Source organism: Rutidosis leptorrhynchoides, chromosome 4 (genome assembly GCF_046630445.1).
Source record: "Rutidosis leptorrhynchoides isolate AG116_Rl617_1_P2 chromosome 4, CSIRO_AGI_Rlap_v1, whole genome shotgun sequence".
In the NCBI taxonomy this organism is placed as follows: Eukaryota; Viridiplantae; Streptophyta; class Magnoliopsida; order Asterales; family Asteraceae; genus Rutidosis; species Rutidosis leptorrhynchoides.
The window spans coordinates 598,317,727-598,333,721 of record NC_092336.1 but is presented as its reverse complement, the minus strand read 5'-3'; the positions used below and the strand labels follow the sequence as shown (position 1 = coordinate 598,333,721).

General features: G+C 31.3%; 1 protein-coding gene across 1 annotated transcript; it reads right to left on the bottom strand.

The window, feature by feature from the left end:
- Positions 1–532: 532 nt before the first annotated feature.
- Positions 533–2,500, bottom strand: LOC139842945 (uncharacterized). Its single transcript, XM_071833042.1, has one exon. It carries the CDS (start codon positions 2,498–2,500, stop codon positions 698–700), a length of 1,803 nt encoding a protein of 600 aa, XP_071689143.1. The 3' UTR covers positions 533–697.
- Positions 2,501–15,995: the final 13,495 nt, after the last annotated feature.

Here is a 15,995-nt window from a genome sequence, read left to right as displayed (position 1 = left end):
CTGAACAAATTACATTTCAATGTATGATATCTAGCATACTCCAATACCCCATTGAATAAATTTGGTTCAATTAGATGTTTCTCTCAGTGCACTTCGTTACATTTAAAAGAGTAAAAGTCTGCTTGTTTCCTACTTTCATGTAGCATTTGTCTTTATTTATCATCAAGTATCTAAATTTCTTTAGCTGAAAATATAAAGAATTTCTTATCCTTTGAAATAGGTTTACCTTTTGAAACAAGGCGACACACAAAAAAAGAAAATCCTTTCCATATGTAACTAAAAAAAATTAATTAAAACATATATTTCCAAACTGATAAAAAGATTTTACAATATAAAATTGTTACAAAAGTGAACCACGATCATTACAATTTTGTAGCCATTTATCCCAAGTACTAATTCATGTTTCCTTTATTTATTAGTAATAATACAACTCATTTTATTAAAGTGTGCCAAAAAAGTCATTAATCTACTTCTCCTTTCATTCTCAAGACAGCTAAAAAACAATCTCAAAGGTTATCATAAAATAATTGGAAATCACATGTTCTTCATCATCCCAAATCTAATACCAACAAAATCATTACTGTCATCTCACATACCCACACCACCAATACGTAACAAAATAAAAACAAATCAATAAAGAAAAATACAATACAAATATACAAATACAAAGAAATCATATTTTAAAAATTAAAAGCGTTCAAAACCGATTACTTTGACTTGGGCCTGGTCCTGGGCCAAGATTAGACATCCTTTTGCTTTGATTTGCATTAAACGAATGCATCTTTTCAAGTTTTAACCCGGCCCGAAACCTTGCAATGAAAGTATCCGCTTTTGTATCCACATCCGGGCTCGGACAAAATAACGGCGACGCCACTGCAGATGACGGCGATTGTGATTCATCTCCTTCCGGTGACCCACTATCGGAGTTCAGTGTACTCTGTACCCTTACATAATCACCTTCAACAGGAAACTTCCAATCCGGCATCTTAAACGGCGGCATTGGTGGCGGCGGTGGAATTCGATTCATCGGAGATTCACCGCCACTAGAACTATCATCAATGCTGTTAAAAAAATTCATTTTTATTGGAACTCTAGGTTTTTCCGTTACAAATGGGGATACGCGCGTGGTAGTAGGTCTTGGTGCACGCGTCGCAGTATACGGCGGTGGAAGCGGTGGCGGCAGAGGTGGTGTTGATGATGTTTTCTTTCGTCTTTCCTTTTTGGATGAGAATAAGTTGTTGAGAAGCGACGGCGGTGGTGGTGGCGGCGGCGGCGGCGGTGGATGGTGGAGTCTTTCCGGCGACTGAGAATGGTGTAATAAATTATCTAAATTATCAACACTTCTTTGTCTTTGTCTTTTCTTCTTCTTTTTGTTATAAAAAGATGTAAAGAATTCTTTAGTTGCATTGCCTGATTTTTTCCGTTCAAGTTTTTGGTGTTTCATCTCAAACTCTTGAATTTCAGGCAATATTAGAGGCGGCGAATATGACGACAGCTCAGGCGCCGGTTCATTCTCCGGTGACACCATTTTTCTGGGCTCTGAGCTTCTTGCCCTTCTTCTCGCTCCTTTTCCTCTTTTTCTAGCCAAGGTTTCTTCCATTTTACCGGAATTTTGAGTGTCAGGCTGCTCTGTTTCTTTTTCCGGCAGCTCCGTTTCTTTTTCCGGCAGCTCCGTTTCTTTTACCGGAAGCTCTGTTTCTTTTTCCGGCAGTATTACATTATTGACCTTAAAGCTGCTGACTTCTTCGACCTCCAAGCTGCTGACTTTTTCTTCTGGGTCTGCAGCAACACTATGATATGTTTGGATTGGCTTCTCTTTTTTACCAGTCGCCGGAGGTTCCGGCGGAATATGCGGCGGAGACGGTGGCTGTGGCGGCGGAGCATGTGATTCTTCTTTAGGAAGATCCATTGTAGTATCAATATGATCTTGGTCTTGCCGGAAATAGTATCGATCATATTTTAGATGGGTATCATCAGAGAATCTCCGGTGGTTCCACGGCGGCGATAATTCCCGGAGATCAGGGTAAGAGCTCGTGCTTCTATGCCTTCTTAACCCAACAATAGGTTGATCAGGGAAATCATACCATTGATGTGGGGTTGATATAACCGGACTTGAAACCGGAGGTCCGGTTGATAAATCGGATCTGGTCCGTTCAAACCCATTTTCAAATCTTGGTGTATTAGTATTAAGATCGTTATCTTTATTAATGTTTCTACTAAGAAAACCAAATGCTAAAGCAAATAAAACCAAGACTAAATTAATTGAATCCCAACTCTTTTTCACTAAGTTTGGTTTAAAAATGTGAGATGTGAATGAAATAAGTGATGGGATTATAAAAACCATGCAAAGAATAGCAAGAGAGAGTAAGAAAATGATGAGGACACCGGAGTTAAAAAATAGGGAGGATGCACGGCGGCGGTAGAGGTCAACACGGCGGACATTGGTGGTGCTTTGTATCCAAAATGGAGTTCTTGGTGTCTCTTCACCATCTTCTTCCATGAGTTGGTGAGTGTTGTTTTTAGGTGGCAGAAAGAAAAAAAGGAACAAAGTGTTTTGAGGAAGCTTTTGTGTTGTTTTGGTTTAAAAGCTATTGATAAAGTAATAAATATTAAATAATGTTAAAGTGTTTGATTTTTCTACTCCACTTGCCACCAAATATTGCTAAAAGGTTTGATATATATATATATATATATATATATATATATATATATATATATATATATATATATATATATATATATATATATATTAGCCCATTCGCTAGACGGACGTTTCAAAAATATGATTTAACAACTCTATATATAACAAAAGCATAAGTAGATACTCCCTCCGTCCCGGATTAATTGTTCAGTATTCCTTTTTGGGACGTCCCAAATTAATTGTCTACTTCCAAATATGGTAAGTAAATTTGATGATGTTTACAATATTGTCCCTAATGAATTAATTAAATTACAAAGGTGAGAGAGATTTCCAATTAATTAGTTGAGGGTAAAACAGTAAAGTAAGAAAAAAGTACAGAAAAAGTACAGTGTGATAATGATATTTCTTAAACTGTGTGTTTTTTGTCTGGGGACAATTAATCTGGGACGGAGGGAGTATTATGGTGAAGTTCTTTGCAATTTATGAACCCGTCATTTGAACAAAAGTTCCAATAATATAATTTCGCAATCACTGAATATATAACAAAAAGAGAAGTACATATATTATGGTGAAGTTCGTTGCAATTTTATGAGCTCGTTCGTTGAACAAAAGTTCTAAGAATAAAATTTCACATCTGTTGAATATATAACAAAAGCAAAAGTACATATTATGATGAACTTCATTGCAGTTTAATATTATAACTAGTGAAGGGACCCGTGATTTCACGGGATTGTATAAGAAAAATTGTTGAATGATATTTTATTAACCATTAGGTACATGATAACACATTCAAAAAATCATTACTTAGATGCACGCAGAATGGCCAGGCCAAATTGAGAGATGTACATCCATAATCAACCAAACACGTCATTAAGACAAAAAGAAGATTTAACAATAACCAAACTTAAATTAGAAATGAGACTTGTCATCTAAAAGATTACAAAGTAAAGAGAACAATACATTGGACAAAAAAGATGAGCCCTTGCCAATCAAAATACAATGGAGAAAGAAACAGAAACTAAATGTTGCTCTCAAACTTAAATCTAAAACATCTTATGAGTTAAAATGCTAAATATTTCACTAAAGAATCCTATGCATAAAAATCAAAATGCAGCCTCCATTCATATGCATTGCAAAAGACTTAGAATAGCTAAAACTCAATCCTATATATAAATGTCTCTCCATCATTGAATTCAACTTTATAACCCATTACTTGAACCTTATAATTATAAGACATATCCAAAAGGCTCTAAAGTACTAAGCAACAGTAACGAAAATTGACTATTGACATGAAGATAGGAAACCCATGAACATAAAACCACATGAACCCTTGAACCTCTAGAAAAGGTTTACCTGCACCGAAGCTTTTGAAATTTGAGCCTCTTAAAATAAGTAAGGAAGAACTACATTGAGGTGTACCTGATAAAAGAACATAGTAATCATAATAAAATGAAGTTGATTGAACATGTTTTATGTTCAATAGCTCCTAGCTCATACTTACAAAACCCAATGCAACCCGCCCATTTTGTCATGTCTTGTAAAATCATAGACAAAATTCATAGTAATTCTTGCTTCCTTACCCTTCTCATATCTGAAACTTGCTAAGAATGACATTCCATTCTTGAACACCCCCACTCAAAAACCACCGCTTCCAAAATATCATTCTTCAAACCTACAAAAATCATAAACTCAAAAGATTGATTACTTGTTGAAGCTCATAGAAAGGAAGATTAAGATTACCTTTGAGAAGATGAAGAAGAAATAGTATTAATCCTAACATAAAGAACCATTATCCGCCTCCAAAATCACAGGTTGAAGAACATAAAAGCAACAATTCAAAAACCCTAATTATTTTACATAATCGCAAGTAGTGGAATCAATTAATTCATTCAGAACTATCGAATAGGCGAAGATCTGAGTAGTTTTTTTCTTTTTTTTTGAATTGGAGATTTGAAATATGTAATTTTTGATTGTGAAGAAGCATATTTAATCTCTGCAAGCTCATTGAGAAAAATGACGGTACCAATTTTATTGAGCAGGAGTAATTTGGTGAAGCCCTTGGTAACGTAAAAAGCCGATTTTCAAAAGCATGCGTGCTATTTTTTTTGAAAGGCAGCATGCCACGCTATTTCTTTTCTTTTTCTTTTTTCTGTATTTGTTTAATTAATTTAATTAAAAATTAATCCCCCCTTAATGACATCATCAAAGGCCCTATCTTTTTTTTCTTTTTTTGTTTTGATTTTTTTAAAGCTATGTAAAGCCTTGTTTATGACATCATACTTTTAGCCAAATATTAGAGTAGAATAGAATTTACTATAATGCCCTTGAATATTTGAAATTAACTACTTCCAAATCCATGACTTTATAACCTACACACTATATTCGTCAATTGTATAATGCATTTATTATACCATTTACTATGGTATAACTGTAACATGTATATGTAAATAGTAATTTAAATATATTATAGAATACAATTATATATTATAGAATATAATGGATATTTAATTTAATTTAAATATGGTATAATCTATTTCTATAATACACGTATATATTATAGTAATGTGACGACCCGAAGATTTCCGACCAAATTTAAACTTGATCTTAATATGATTTCGACACGATAAGCAAAGTCTGTAATGTTAAATATCAAAAAGTTTGAACTGTTTCATATATTCAATTGACCTTCGACTGCTCTCGACGATTCACGAACAATTAATTGTAAATAAATATGTGTGTATGTATATATAAATAATAATTCGAAATATAATTTGAAGTATTATATGTTGTTGTTATTAAAAAAATTAATAAAATAAAAATAGGATATTATTATGATTATTATTTAAAATATAACTATATATAAATAAGGTATATTAAAAAATAAATATTAAATGATTGTAATACTCGTTAGACGTTTCGATTATTATTTAGAGAAGTTTAATTCGAACTTATATGATTTTAAAATAAATGGTGATCCGAAAATGGGTTCTATAATTTTTAGGCTTATTAAAAATGTATTTAGGAACTATTTGTTGATTTTTAAAACTTTTTATATTTTACTTAGGGTTGGGAGTGAATAATTAATGTAATTTTTTATTTAATAGCCAATGATCGAATTTTATACCATAATGACCAAAATAAATAAATATAGTTAATTTAAAAATATGGAATTTTTCTGAACACTTTTATCCGCCACTGATTTCGCACGATACACAGTCCGTGAAAACTGTCGGCAGAAGAATTTAAAAATCTCGGCTGCTTTACTATTAATTACTATGTCTCACTGTAGATAATTGAGTTATGATTGAATACTGTTTTTGGAATGGACTATCCTTTCCCTTTTATATACATATAAGCATACAAACACATATAGAGATATATCGATCACCCATCCATATATATGTCTCTCTAGTGAACGTCCAACACCACAACTCTGTATTTCTGTTTCCATATTTCTGTGTCTTCGATCAACAAAACCACCTAGATCATCACAACCCGTCACTTATAGTGACCACCACCGAACCACCCATCTTTATCACCACCTTGAAAACTCCACACCAACATATCACCACCATTGAAGAACCATCGAACCCACATGGATTGTTACTGCTACTATATCACATCGGGTTATTACTACGACAATATTGTTTGGTTCCAACCATCACCAACACAAACCAACTAAAAACCACCATCACCCTCACCATAATAATCACTGCATCAATTTTTTTTTTTCTGTTTCATGGGATTCGAACAAACATTTAAACCTCACCAAAAAGTCATCAGGTTGCAAACCGTCGCTACTATTGGATCGTGTTTAGCACCCATGATCACCCTCTTTAACCAACCACTTGAACCATAATTCTAATCACTGCTGTAGCTGCTCCCTTTTGTGTTGCTATCCGAAACAGTCCTCACAACCAACACCAACTTCTACTGCAAACTGTCTGTTTCTATTTCTGATTCGTTAGGTTAGTTTTATGTATATATATATATATATATATATATATATATATATATATATATATATATATATATATTCCTCTCTTATATAGCCGCTAATGAATGAAAATGAAACTTTTATATAATTCAAATATGATATTACTTACTCTGTCGGCCATTACCTAAAGTGGTACTAATACAATAATGATTTATAATTAAATTGTATCGTTACTGTTATATCTGTATGTGTAAACAATTAAATACAAATATAATTAATCAATTAAATACAAAAAGTAATAAAAAATTAGGAGTTTATAACTATTGCGAATAAGATGATTATGAAGATGATGGACGGTATATGATGGTGAACAATATTAATGACGATGATTCATTATGCTAAGATGACGACAATAGGACGATGAAACAGTGAGACGTGATGATAACGATGATGAATAGTGATGATTAGGATGTGGTTATAATGATAAAAGTTGATGATCATAGGTAGGGTTAGATGATGGAGAACTGTAACGATGATGATGATATGAGTGTTGTATGATGATAAGGAAGCGAAATTTCCTGGTTTACTTCCTACGTTTTTTTTTGGACCGATCACAACAAATCTCATTTTTACTAACGTGGGCCAATTTATAATAGTAGGCCGATATATATTTTCTGTTGGGCCACGATCCAGCTTAGAAATTCCTGTTGGGCCAAATTAAATGATGAAGTAGAAGGAGAATGGGATAACAGATTACGGGATAAGTAACATTAGGCGTGGGTATAAAACAGAAAAGCATACGATAGTGCAGTGGCTCGGAGTATGGTTGTTAAGCTAGAGGTCGCGGGTTCGAGCCCGGGCATGAGCGTTTATTTTTTTTAGGCTTGATACTATAAGGTAGCCTTTCTTATTATTATTATTATTATTATTATTATTATTATTATTATTATTATTATTATTATTATTATTATTATTATTATTATTATTATTATTATTATTATTAGTATTAATGATATTGTTATTATAAATTATTGTTATTATAATTATTATTAGTATTACAAGTATTATAAATGTTATTATTATAATTATTACTATTAAAATATGTATTAGTTATCATTTAATAGTAGTATTATGATTATAGTCACATTTATGAATGATATTATTATTATTAATAAGTATTACTCTTATTATTATGATTAGGATTACGAAGCTTTAGTTATTAGTTTACAAATTAAACATGAAGATTTTGATTAAGATTAACATAAGTATTATTATTAATATTATCATTATAATGAAATTGCTATAATTATTATTATTAAGTATTATGTATTACTATAAAAATTATTATTTTCATTATCATTATTAATAAACTTTTCATTTTATTAAAAATTACTGTTATTATCATAAGATTTATTACTAAAACTAACATTTATAGTATTATTAATAGAATCATTAATATTATTATCATTATTATTAATACTAGTATTATCATTATTATTATTTTAATCACTAGTAATATTATTTTGATATTATTATAATTAGTATTTTAACAAATAAATGAAATATATATATAAAATATTTAATACAGATAACATAACAAAATATATATTTGCATGAATATATATTAATAACGAAATATATAAGTTACTAATGTAAAAATTATATCATTAATAATAATATATATAATTGTTCAATTACAAGGTTATGTATTAATAAATATACAAATGATATAGGTTCGTGAATCCGAGGTCAACCCTGCATTGTTCAGTACCGTCACATGTATTTTTACTATAAAATACATTATTGTGAGTTTCATTACTCCCTTTTTAAATGCTTTTGCAATATATATTTTTGGGACTGAGAATACATGCTCTTTTATAAATATTTAACGAAATAGACACAAGTAATCGAAACTACATTATATGGTTGAATGATCGAAGCCGAATATTCCCCTTTTGCTTGGTAACCTAAGAATTAGTAAACCAGTCTACTAATTGACGCGAATCCCAAAGATAGATCTATTGGGCCTAACAAACCTCATCCGTTGTAGCGGATGCTTTAGTACTTCGATGTTATTTTATCATGTCCGATGGATGTCCCGGAATGATAGGGGATATTCTTATATGCATCTTGTTAATGTCGATTACCAGGTGTTCAATCCATATGAATGATTTTTGTGTCTATGCATGAGACGTATATTTATGAGAAATGAAAATAAAAATCTTGTGGTCTATTAAAATGATGGAAATGATTATTTATGTTAAACTAATGAACTCACCAACGTTTTGGTTGACACTTTAAAGCATGTTTATTCTCAGGTATGAAATAAATCTTCCGCTGTGCATTTGCTCATTTTAGAGATATTACTTGAAGTCATTCATGACATATTTCAAAAGACGTTACATTCGAGTCATTGAGTTCATCAAGAATATTATTAAGTCATTTATAGTTGGATATATTATGAAATGGTATGCATGACGTCAACTTTCGATGTGATGAAAGTTTGTCTTTTAAAAACGAATGCAATGTTTGTAAAATGTATCATATAGAGGTCAGAACCTCGCGATGTAATCAACTATTGTGAATCGTTTATAATGTATATGAACGGGTCCTTTCAGTTGGTATCAGAGCGGTGGTCTTAGCGAACCAGGTCTTGCATTAGTGTGTCTAAATGATAGTTGTTTAGATACATTAGTGGGTCTGGACTTCGACCGTGTCTGCATGTCAAAGTTTTTGCTTATCATTTAGTGTCGAAAATTATTTGCTTATCATCCTTAAAGTCTAGACACGTCTTACTGCCTCTATTGCATAGACATTGTATAAATAAATTCATATCTTAGCGTATCTGTTATTGTTACCTTTGCCTGACAGCTTTCGTAGATTCCTCCGTAACTTATGGGATTTTTGTATTATATATGCATATGTAAATTATGTATTGCAGGGTACTAATCTATATCCTATAATCTATTTCTTATCGAAAATCCTTCATTTGATCGTACGAGATGAATCCCTCAACCAGTTCGAATTCCTCGGATTTCGACAGCTATTTCGATATGGAGTTTCACCTAAGCTCCGAAAGCAGTGTCACCAGAATCAATCAACCAATCATCCATCCCCAATTTATCTGATGGGTTCGTAGTCAACTTAATCAATGGAGACGCGCAGAAGACGATCCCTTCCACTAACCGAATTCACCTCTTGATGAAAAACCTGAAGCACTTACCGGCGAACCTGTCCGTAACACCATTTTCACCCTCATTTCCCGAATATCTCGCCACGACTATATCATAACTCAGATTCTAAACCTTATTCATTCGCCCGTTCTTATCGACAATCATCCCAGAGTAATAAGTCAACGAACTACGTGCCCGAGTTGTAGCCTTGAAAAAATATGGTGCAAAATGTACCAGCTTCAGCAACATCAAAGGCACCAACAGTACCACCAACATCAATAACAGTACCATCAACAACACACTCTTCAACATCACAATCTGTACCTCGAGCATAATCATCTTTCTACATGACATTCTACATCATTTATCTTCGTTCGACATGACGGTTATGTAATCTCTAATGTTTTAGAGATTATGTATTCTAGTTCTAACGGTAAAAAAAATGAGATTAATATTACATTAACTCATTAAATCTGTATTACATCTGAAGAAAATATATGTATTTATATGTTTTCATAAATATTGTAATTAAAAATTCTTTTGTCCAGACTGTTAATGGTGAAAATATTTTAACGGGTAGGTAATACCCTAGAAATATTTAGAGTTCACATTAATAAGTTACACTGTACATTATTTCAATTTGATTCAACAGTCATTTACTATTCTACTTACATCCACAGATATATGAATCCGTTCACCACAGAATAACCATTTTCATTCAATTTCATATTTGGATTTTGACCTATCAGAATCCAACAAGTGGCATAATGAAGAAAACATTGGACAAAAAAATAAAATTTGTTAGAAACAAACAAATTAACCATGAGAAAATTTTGTTAAGAATCCACGCAAACAAAATCCGAGCTAACTGTTCCTAGCTAACTGTTAATTCCTTATTACAATTTATTATCGCAATTTATTTATCGCAATTTATATTCTCACAATTTTATTTATCATCATTTAATTTCTGTTATTTATTTTACGCACTTTATTTATCGGCATTTAAATACTGTTATTTACGCATTTTAAACATCGGGACACGTATACAATGTTTTGACATATCATATCGACGCATCTATATATATTATTTGGAATAACCATAGACACTCTATATGCAGTAATGATCGAGTTAGCTGAAATGTCCCGTTCTTATTGATTAAAAATGTTCCATATTAATTGATTTCGTTGCGAGGTTTTGACCTCTATATGAGACGTTTTTCAAAGACTGCATTCATTTTAAAACAAACCATAACCTTTATTTCTCCAATAAAGGTTTAAAAAGCTTTACGTAGATTATCAAATAATGATAATCTAAAATATCCTGTTTACACACGACCATTACATAATGGTTTACAATACAAATATGTTACAACAAAATAAGTTTCTTGAATGCAGTTTTTACACAATATCATACAAGCATGGACTCCAAATCTCGTCCTTATTTAAGTATGCGACAGCGGAAGCTCTTAATAATCACCAGAGAATAAACATGCTTAAAACGTCAACAAAAATGTTGGTGAGTTATAGGTTTAACCTATATATATCAAATCATAATAATAGACCACAAGATTTCATATTTCAATACACATCCCATACATAGAGATAAAAATCATTCATATGGTGAACTGATAATGCTAAAAACGAACATATATTTCATAGCATTATTCCTCAAGAAAGACAAGCTTTTAGTTGCAATTGTTCTATTTACAAGTGATATTCGTTTAAATAATAAAAGGTGAAGACAAAAGACAGATTCGACGATTTGAAGACGCAAACGACCAAAAAGCTCAAAAGAACAAAAGACAATCAAAAAGGTTCCAATTATTGATAAGAAACGTCTCGAAATCACAAGAGTACAAGATTCAAAACGCAAAGTACAAGATATTAAATTGTACGCGAGGACGTTCGAAAATCCGGAACCGGGACTAGAGTCAACTCTTAACGCTCGACGCAACGGACTAAAAATTACAAGTTAACTATGTATATAAATATAATATAATATATAATTAATTAAATTAATTATATATATATTATATATATATATTTAAAACCGTCGGCAGCAGGAAACTCCAAGGGTGAAAACTGAAAATACCTCTCCGCGACTCGCGGAGTTTTAAGGCTATTTGGCCGCGAGTCGCGGAGCCCCAAAAATCATTCCTGGCTATAAATCAACCCGAATTCTGATCAAAATATTATCATTTTTTCTTCTCATTCATACGAAGTAATATATATTTATATTTATAATTTATATTTTAATTTTAATTCTAATAATAAGGGTATGTTAGCGAATGTTGTAAGGGTGTAAGTCGAAATTCTGTCCGTGTAACGCTACGCTATTTTTAATCATTGTAAGTTATGTTCAACCTTTTTATATTAATGTCTCGTAGCTAAGTTATTATTATGCTTGTTTAAAACGAAGTAATCATGATGTTGGGCTAATTACTAAAACGGGGTAATTGGGCTTTGTACCATAATTGGGGTTTGGATAAAAGAACGACACTTGTGGAAACTAGACTATGGGCTATTAATGGGCTTTATATTTGTTTAACTAAATGAAAGTTTGTTAATGTTAATATAAAGATTTACAATTGGGCGTCCCTATAAATTACCATATACACTCGATCGGACACGATGGGCGGGGTATTTATATGTACGAATAATCGTTCATTTAACCGGACACGGGAATGGATTAATAGCCACTAGAATAATCAAAACAGGGGTGAAATTACATTCAAGGGTAATTGGTGTAATTGTTAACAAAGTAGTAAAACCTTGGTTTACACGCAGTCGATAACCTGGTGTATTCATTAAACAAAGTATTAAAACCTTGTTACAATTCGAATCCCCAATTAGTTGGAATATTTATCTTCGGGTATAATAATAATTTGACAAGGACACTTGCAATTTATATTTATGACTGATGGACTGTTATGGACAAAAACCAGACGGACATATTGAATAATCCAGGACAAAGGACAATTAACCCATGGGCATAAAACTAAAATCAACACGTCAAACATCATGATTACGGAAGTTTAAATAAGCATAATTCTTTTATATCATATTTTATTTCTTTTATTTTATATTTAATTGCACTTCTAATTATCGCACTTTTACTTATTGTTATTTTATTTAATCGCACTTTTAATTATCGTACTTTTAATTATTGCAATTTAATTTTATCGCATTTTTATTATTCGCAATTTCATTATCGTTATTTACTTTACGCTTTAATTTAAAGTCTTGTATTTATTTTATATTTTACATTAGGTTTTAACTGCGACTAAAGTTTTAAAATCGACAAACCGGTCATTAAACGGTAAAAACCCCCCTTTATAATAATAATATTATTTATATATATATATTTGTATTTTTATAAAAGTAAACTAATATAGCGTTGAGCTTTGCTTAAAGATCTCCCTGTGGAACGAACCGGACTTACTAAAAACTACACTACTGTACGATTAGGTACACTGCCTATAAGTGTTGTAGCAAGGTTTAAGTATATCCATTCTATAAATAAATAAATATCTTGTGTAAAATTGTATCGTATTTAATAGTATTTTCTGCTAAAAATTATAAACTATTTTATATACACCTCGTTCGACATCAAGTATTTTTGGCGCCGCTGCCGGGGAATTACTCTTAAAAGCCGGAAGCGCAACGCTAATAAAAAAAAAAAAAAAAGATTTTTATTTACTTTTATTAAAAGTCGTTTTTGTAAAAATTACGTTTTAATCATTCAAAAATATAAAAAGAAAAACAAAAATATAAGTATTTTTAGGATTTTGTTAAATATTTAAGTTTTATAAGTTTCTTTATCTTTATTTTAATTTATAAAAATATAAATTTTATTAAAAATCGTTTATTTAAATTAAAAACAGAAAACAAAATAAAAAAAAAAAAAAAATAAAAGAAAAACGCGTAAAAACAAAACCTGTCAAGTGAATTCCTGAACCCCGCGACTCGCGGGGTTTTCCTCTTTATTCACCGCAACTCGCGGAGGGCCTCTGACACTCGGACAAAAACCCTAATCACGGGTTATTATTTATTATTATTATTATTATTATTTAACTTAATTATTATTACTATTATTATTAATTTTAGTTTTATTTTTACTTTTTACTTTATATATGTATTTTGTTTAATTAGTTTTAATAAAATTGTATTATTTGTAGTTTTATTAAATAAATAATATAAAAATAATATTTTTTATAAAAATTGTAATTTTTACAACTTTTTGTATATTTTTATATTTTGTACCTTTTTAATCGTTGTAGCGTAATATTTGTATTTTTTAGCTCATAATTAATTTTAAACTTAGTTTTTGCTATAGTCATTTTTACTCCTAGATTTTTAGGCTTTGCCGTAGAATTCCTTAAGTGCTTTTTCTTTAGACTAAGAATTAGGTGCTTTAGAATTTTGCGACGCCTTTTTAAGTTTTAGTTTCTTTTTAAGTTATTTCCATTTGGGATTTAGTTTTTCTTGTAAGCTTTAATATTTTTAGACCTTTTACTATGTATCAATTATCATTCCAATTAATAATTTCAAATTGCGATTATAATTTTAAGTTAGTTGTAGTAATAAGGTTAAATTAGTTAAGTATTTTTAAGTTTTGATAAGTTTCTTTTATTTCCGTCACCTTTTATTTTTCAACCATTTTTCTTTTTCGACATTTTTCGACGCGCAATCTTTTTCTCTCTTATTTCTCGCCATTCTAGTTTTTAGGACTTAGAATTTTTTTTCTACTTCTTATCTAAATTTCTTAAAATTACGAAAATTTATTTTAAGTGGTTAAATTGATAGACATCAAAATTTTCTGGTTCGTAGTAATAGTTGGATTTGTACGTGGACCGGGTTATTGGAGCCAAACAGTCCTCAATTATATTGAGACCAAACGAATCCTGCCCCTCTGCTGCATCTTTTGGCTATTCGAAACGTGGGCAAAATCAGAAAAGTCTATTGATTGGATAACTTATTATAATTTTTCTTTCCTTTTAAAAACTAATAGGATATTCTGTGAATGCACCGAGCAAGACGTTCATCACCTTTTGTACGTTCACCACCTGTAACTAGATCAAGACATCGTTTAACAAATATAACCGCCGTTGATTTTTCTTTAGAATCGTCATCCAGTCAACCAAGTACTTCAGTTCAAATTTCCGATAATCCAGTTTTTGAAACAGACCTCACAATTGAGAATCCAGAAAATATTCAGGAACGGTTCATAGATCCTGAACCACTAAACTTTCCTCCGGAACCACCAATCATTCAAACAGAGATTGTTGAGGAACGAACTATTAAATCAGAATCATTCAGTGATACCGAGTCAACAAATTCAATTATGGAGAATCTGGAACCTTTAAGTATGGAAGACCGAATGAGAGCTAAACGCACTGGCCAAGGTCACGCAATTACTCATCCAGACATTAATGCGCCAGATTATGAAATCAAAGGACAAATTCTACACATGGTGACTAATCAATGCCAATTTAGTGGTGCGCCGAAGGAAGATCCAAATGAACATCTGCGTACCTTTAATAGGATCTGCACACTATTTAAAATACGAGAAGTGGAGGATGAACAGATATATCTCATGTTATTTCCCTGGACTTTAAAGGGAGAAGCCAAAGATTGGTTGGAATCGTTACCTGAAGGGGCGATCGATACATGGGATGTTTTAATTGACAAATTTCTTAAACAATTTTTTCCTGCATCTAAAGCCGTAAGACTTCAAGCAGAAATTGTTACGTTCACACAGAAGCCAAATGAAACTCTATATGAGGCGTGGACAAGATATGGAAAATTGTTAAGAGGATGTCCGCAACATGGTTTAGACACCTGTCAAATAGTACAAATATTTTACCAAGGATGCGACATCACTACAAGAAAAGACATAGATATAGCAGCTGGTGGTTCTATTATGAAGAAAACCGAAACTGATGCTTACAAAATTATTGATAATACTGCTTCCCACTCACATGAGTGGCACCAAGAAAAAGATATCATTAGATCATCTAAAGCATCTAGAGCCGATTCTAGCCATGACTTAGATTCCATTTCCGCAAAGATAGATGCTTTCGAGAGACGAATGGAAAAGATGACTAAAGATATTCATACTATACGAATTAGTTGTGAGCAGTGTGGAGGACCACATTTGACAAAAGATTGTCTCAATATTGAATTAACAATGGAACAAAGAGAGAATATTTCATACATAAACCAAAGGCCTGGAAATAATTAT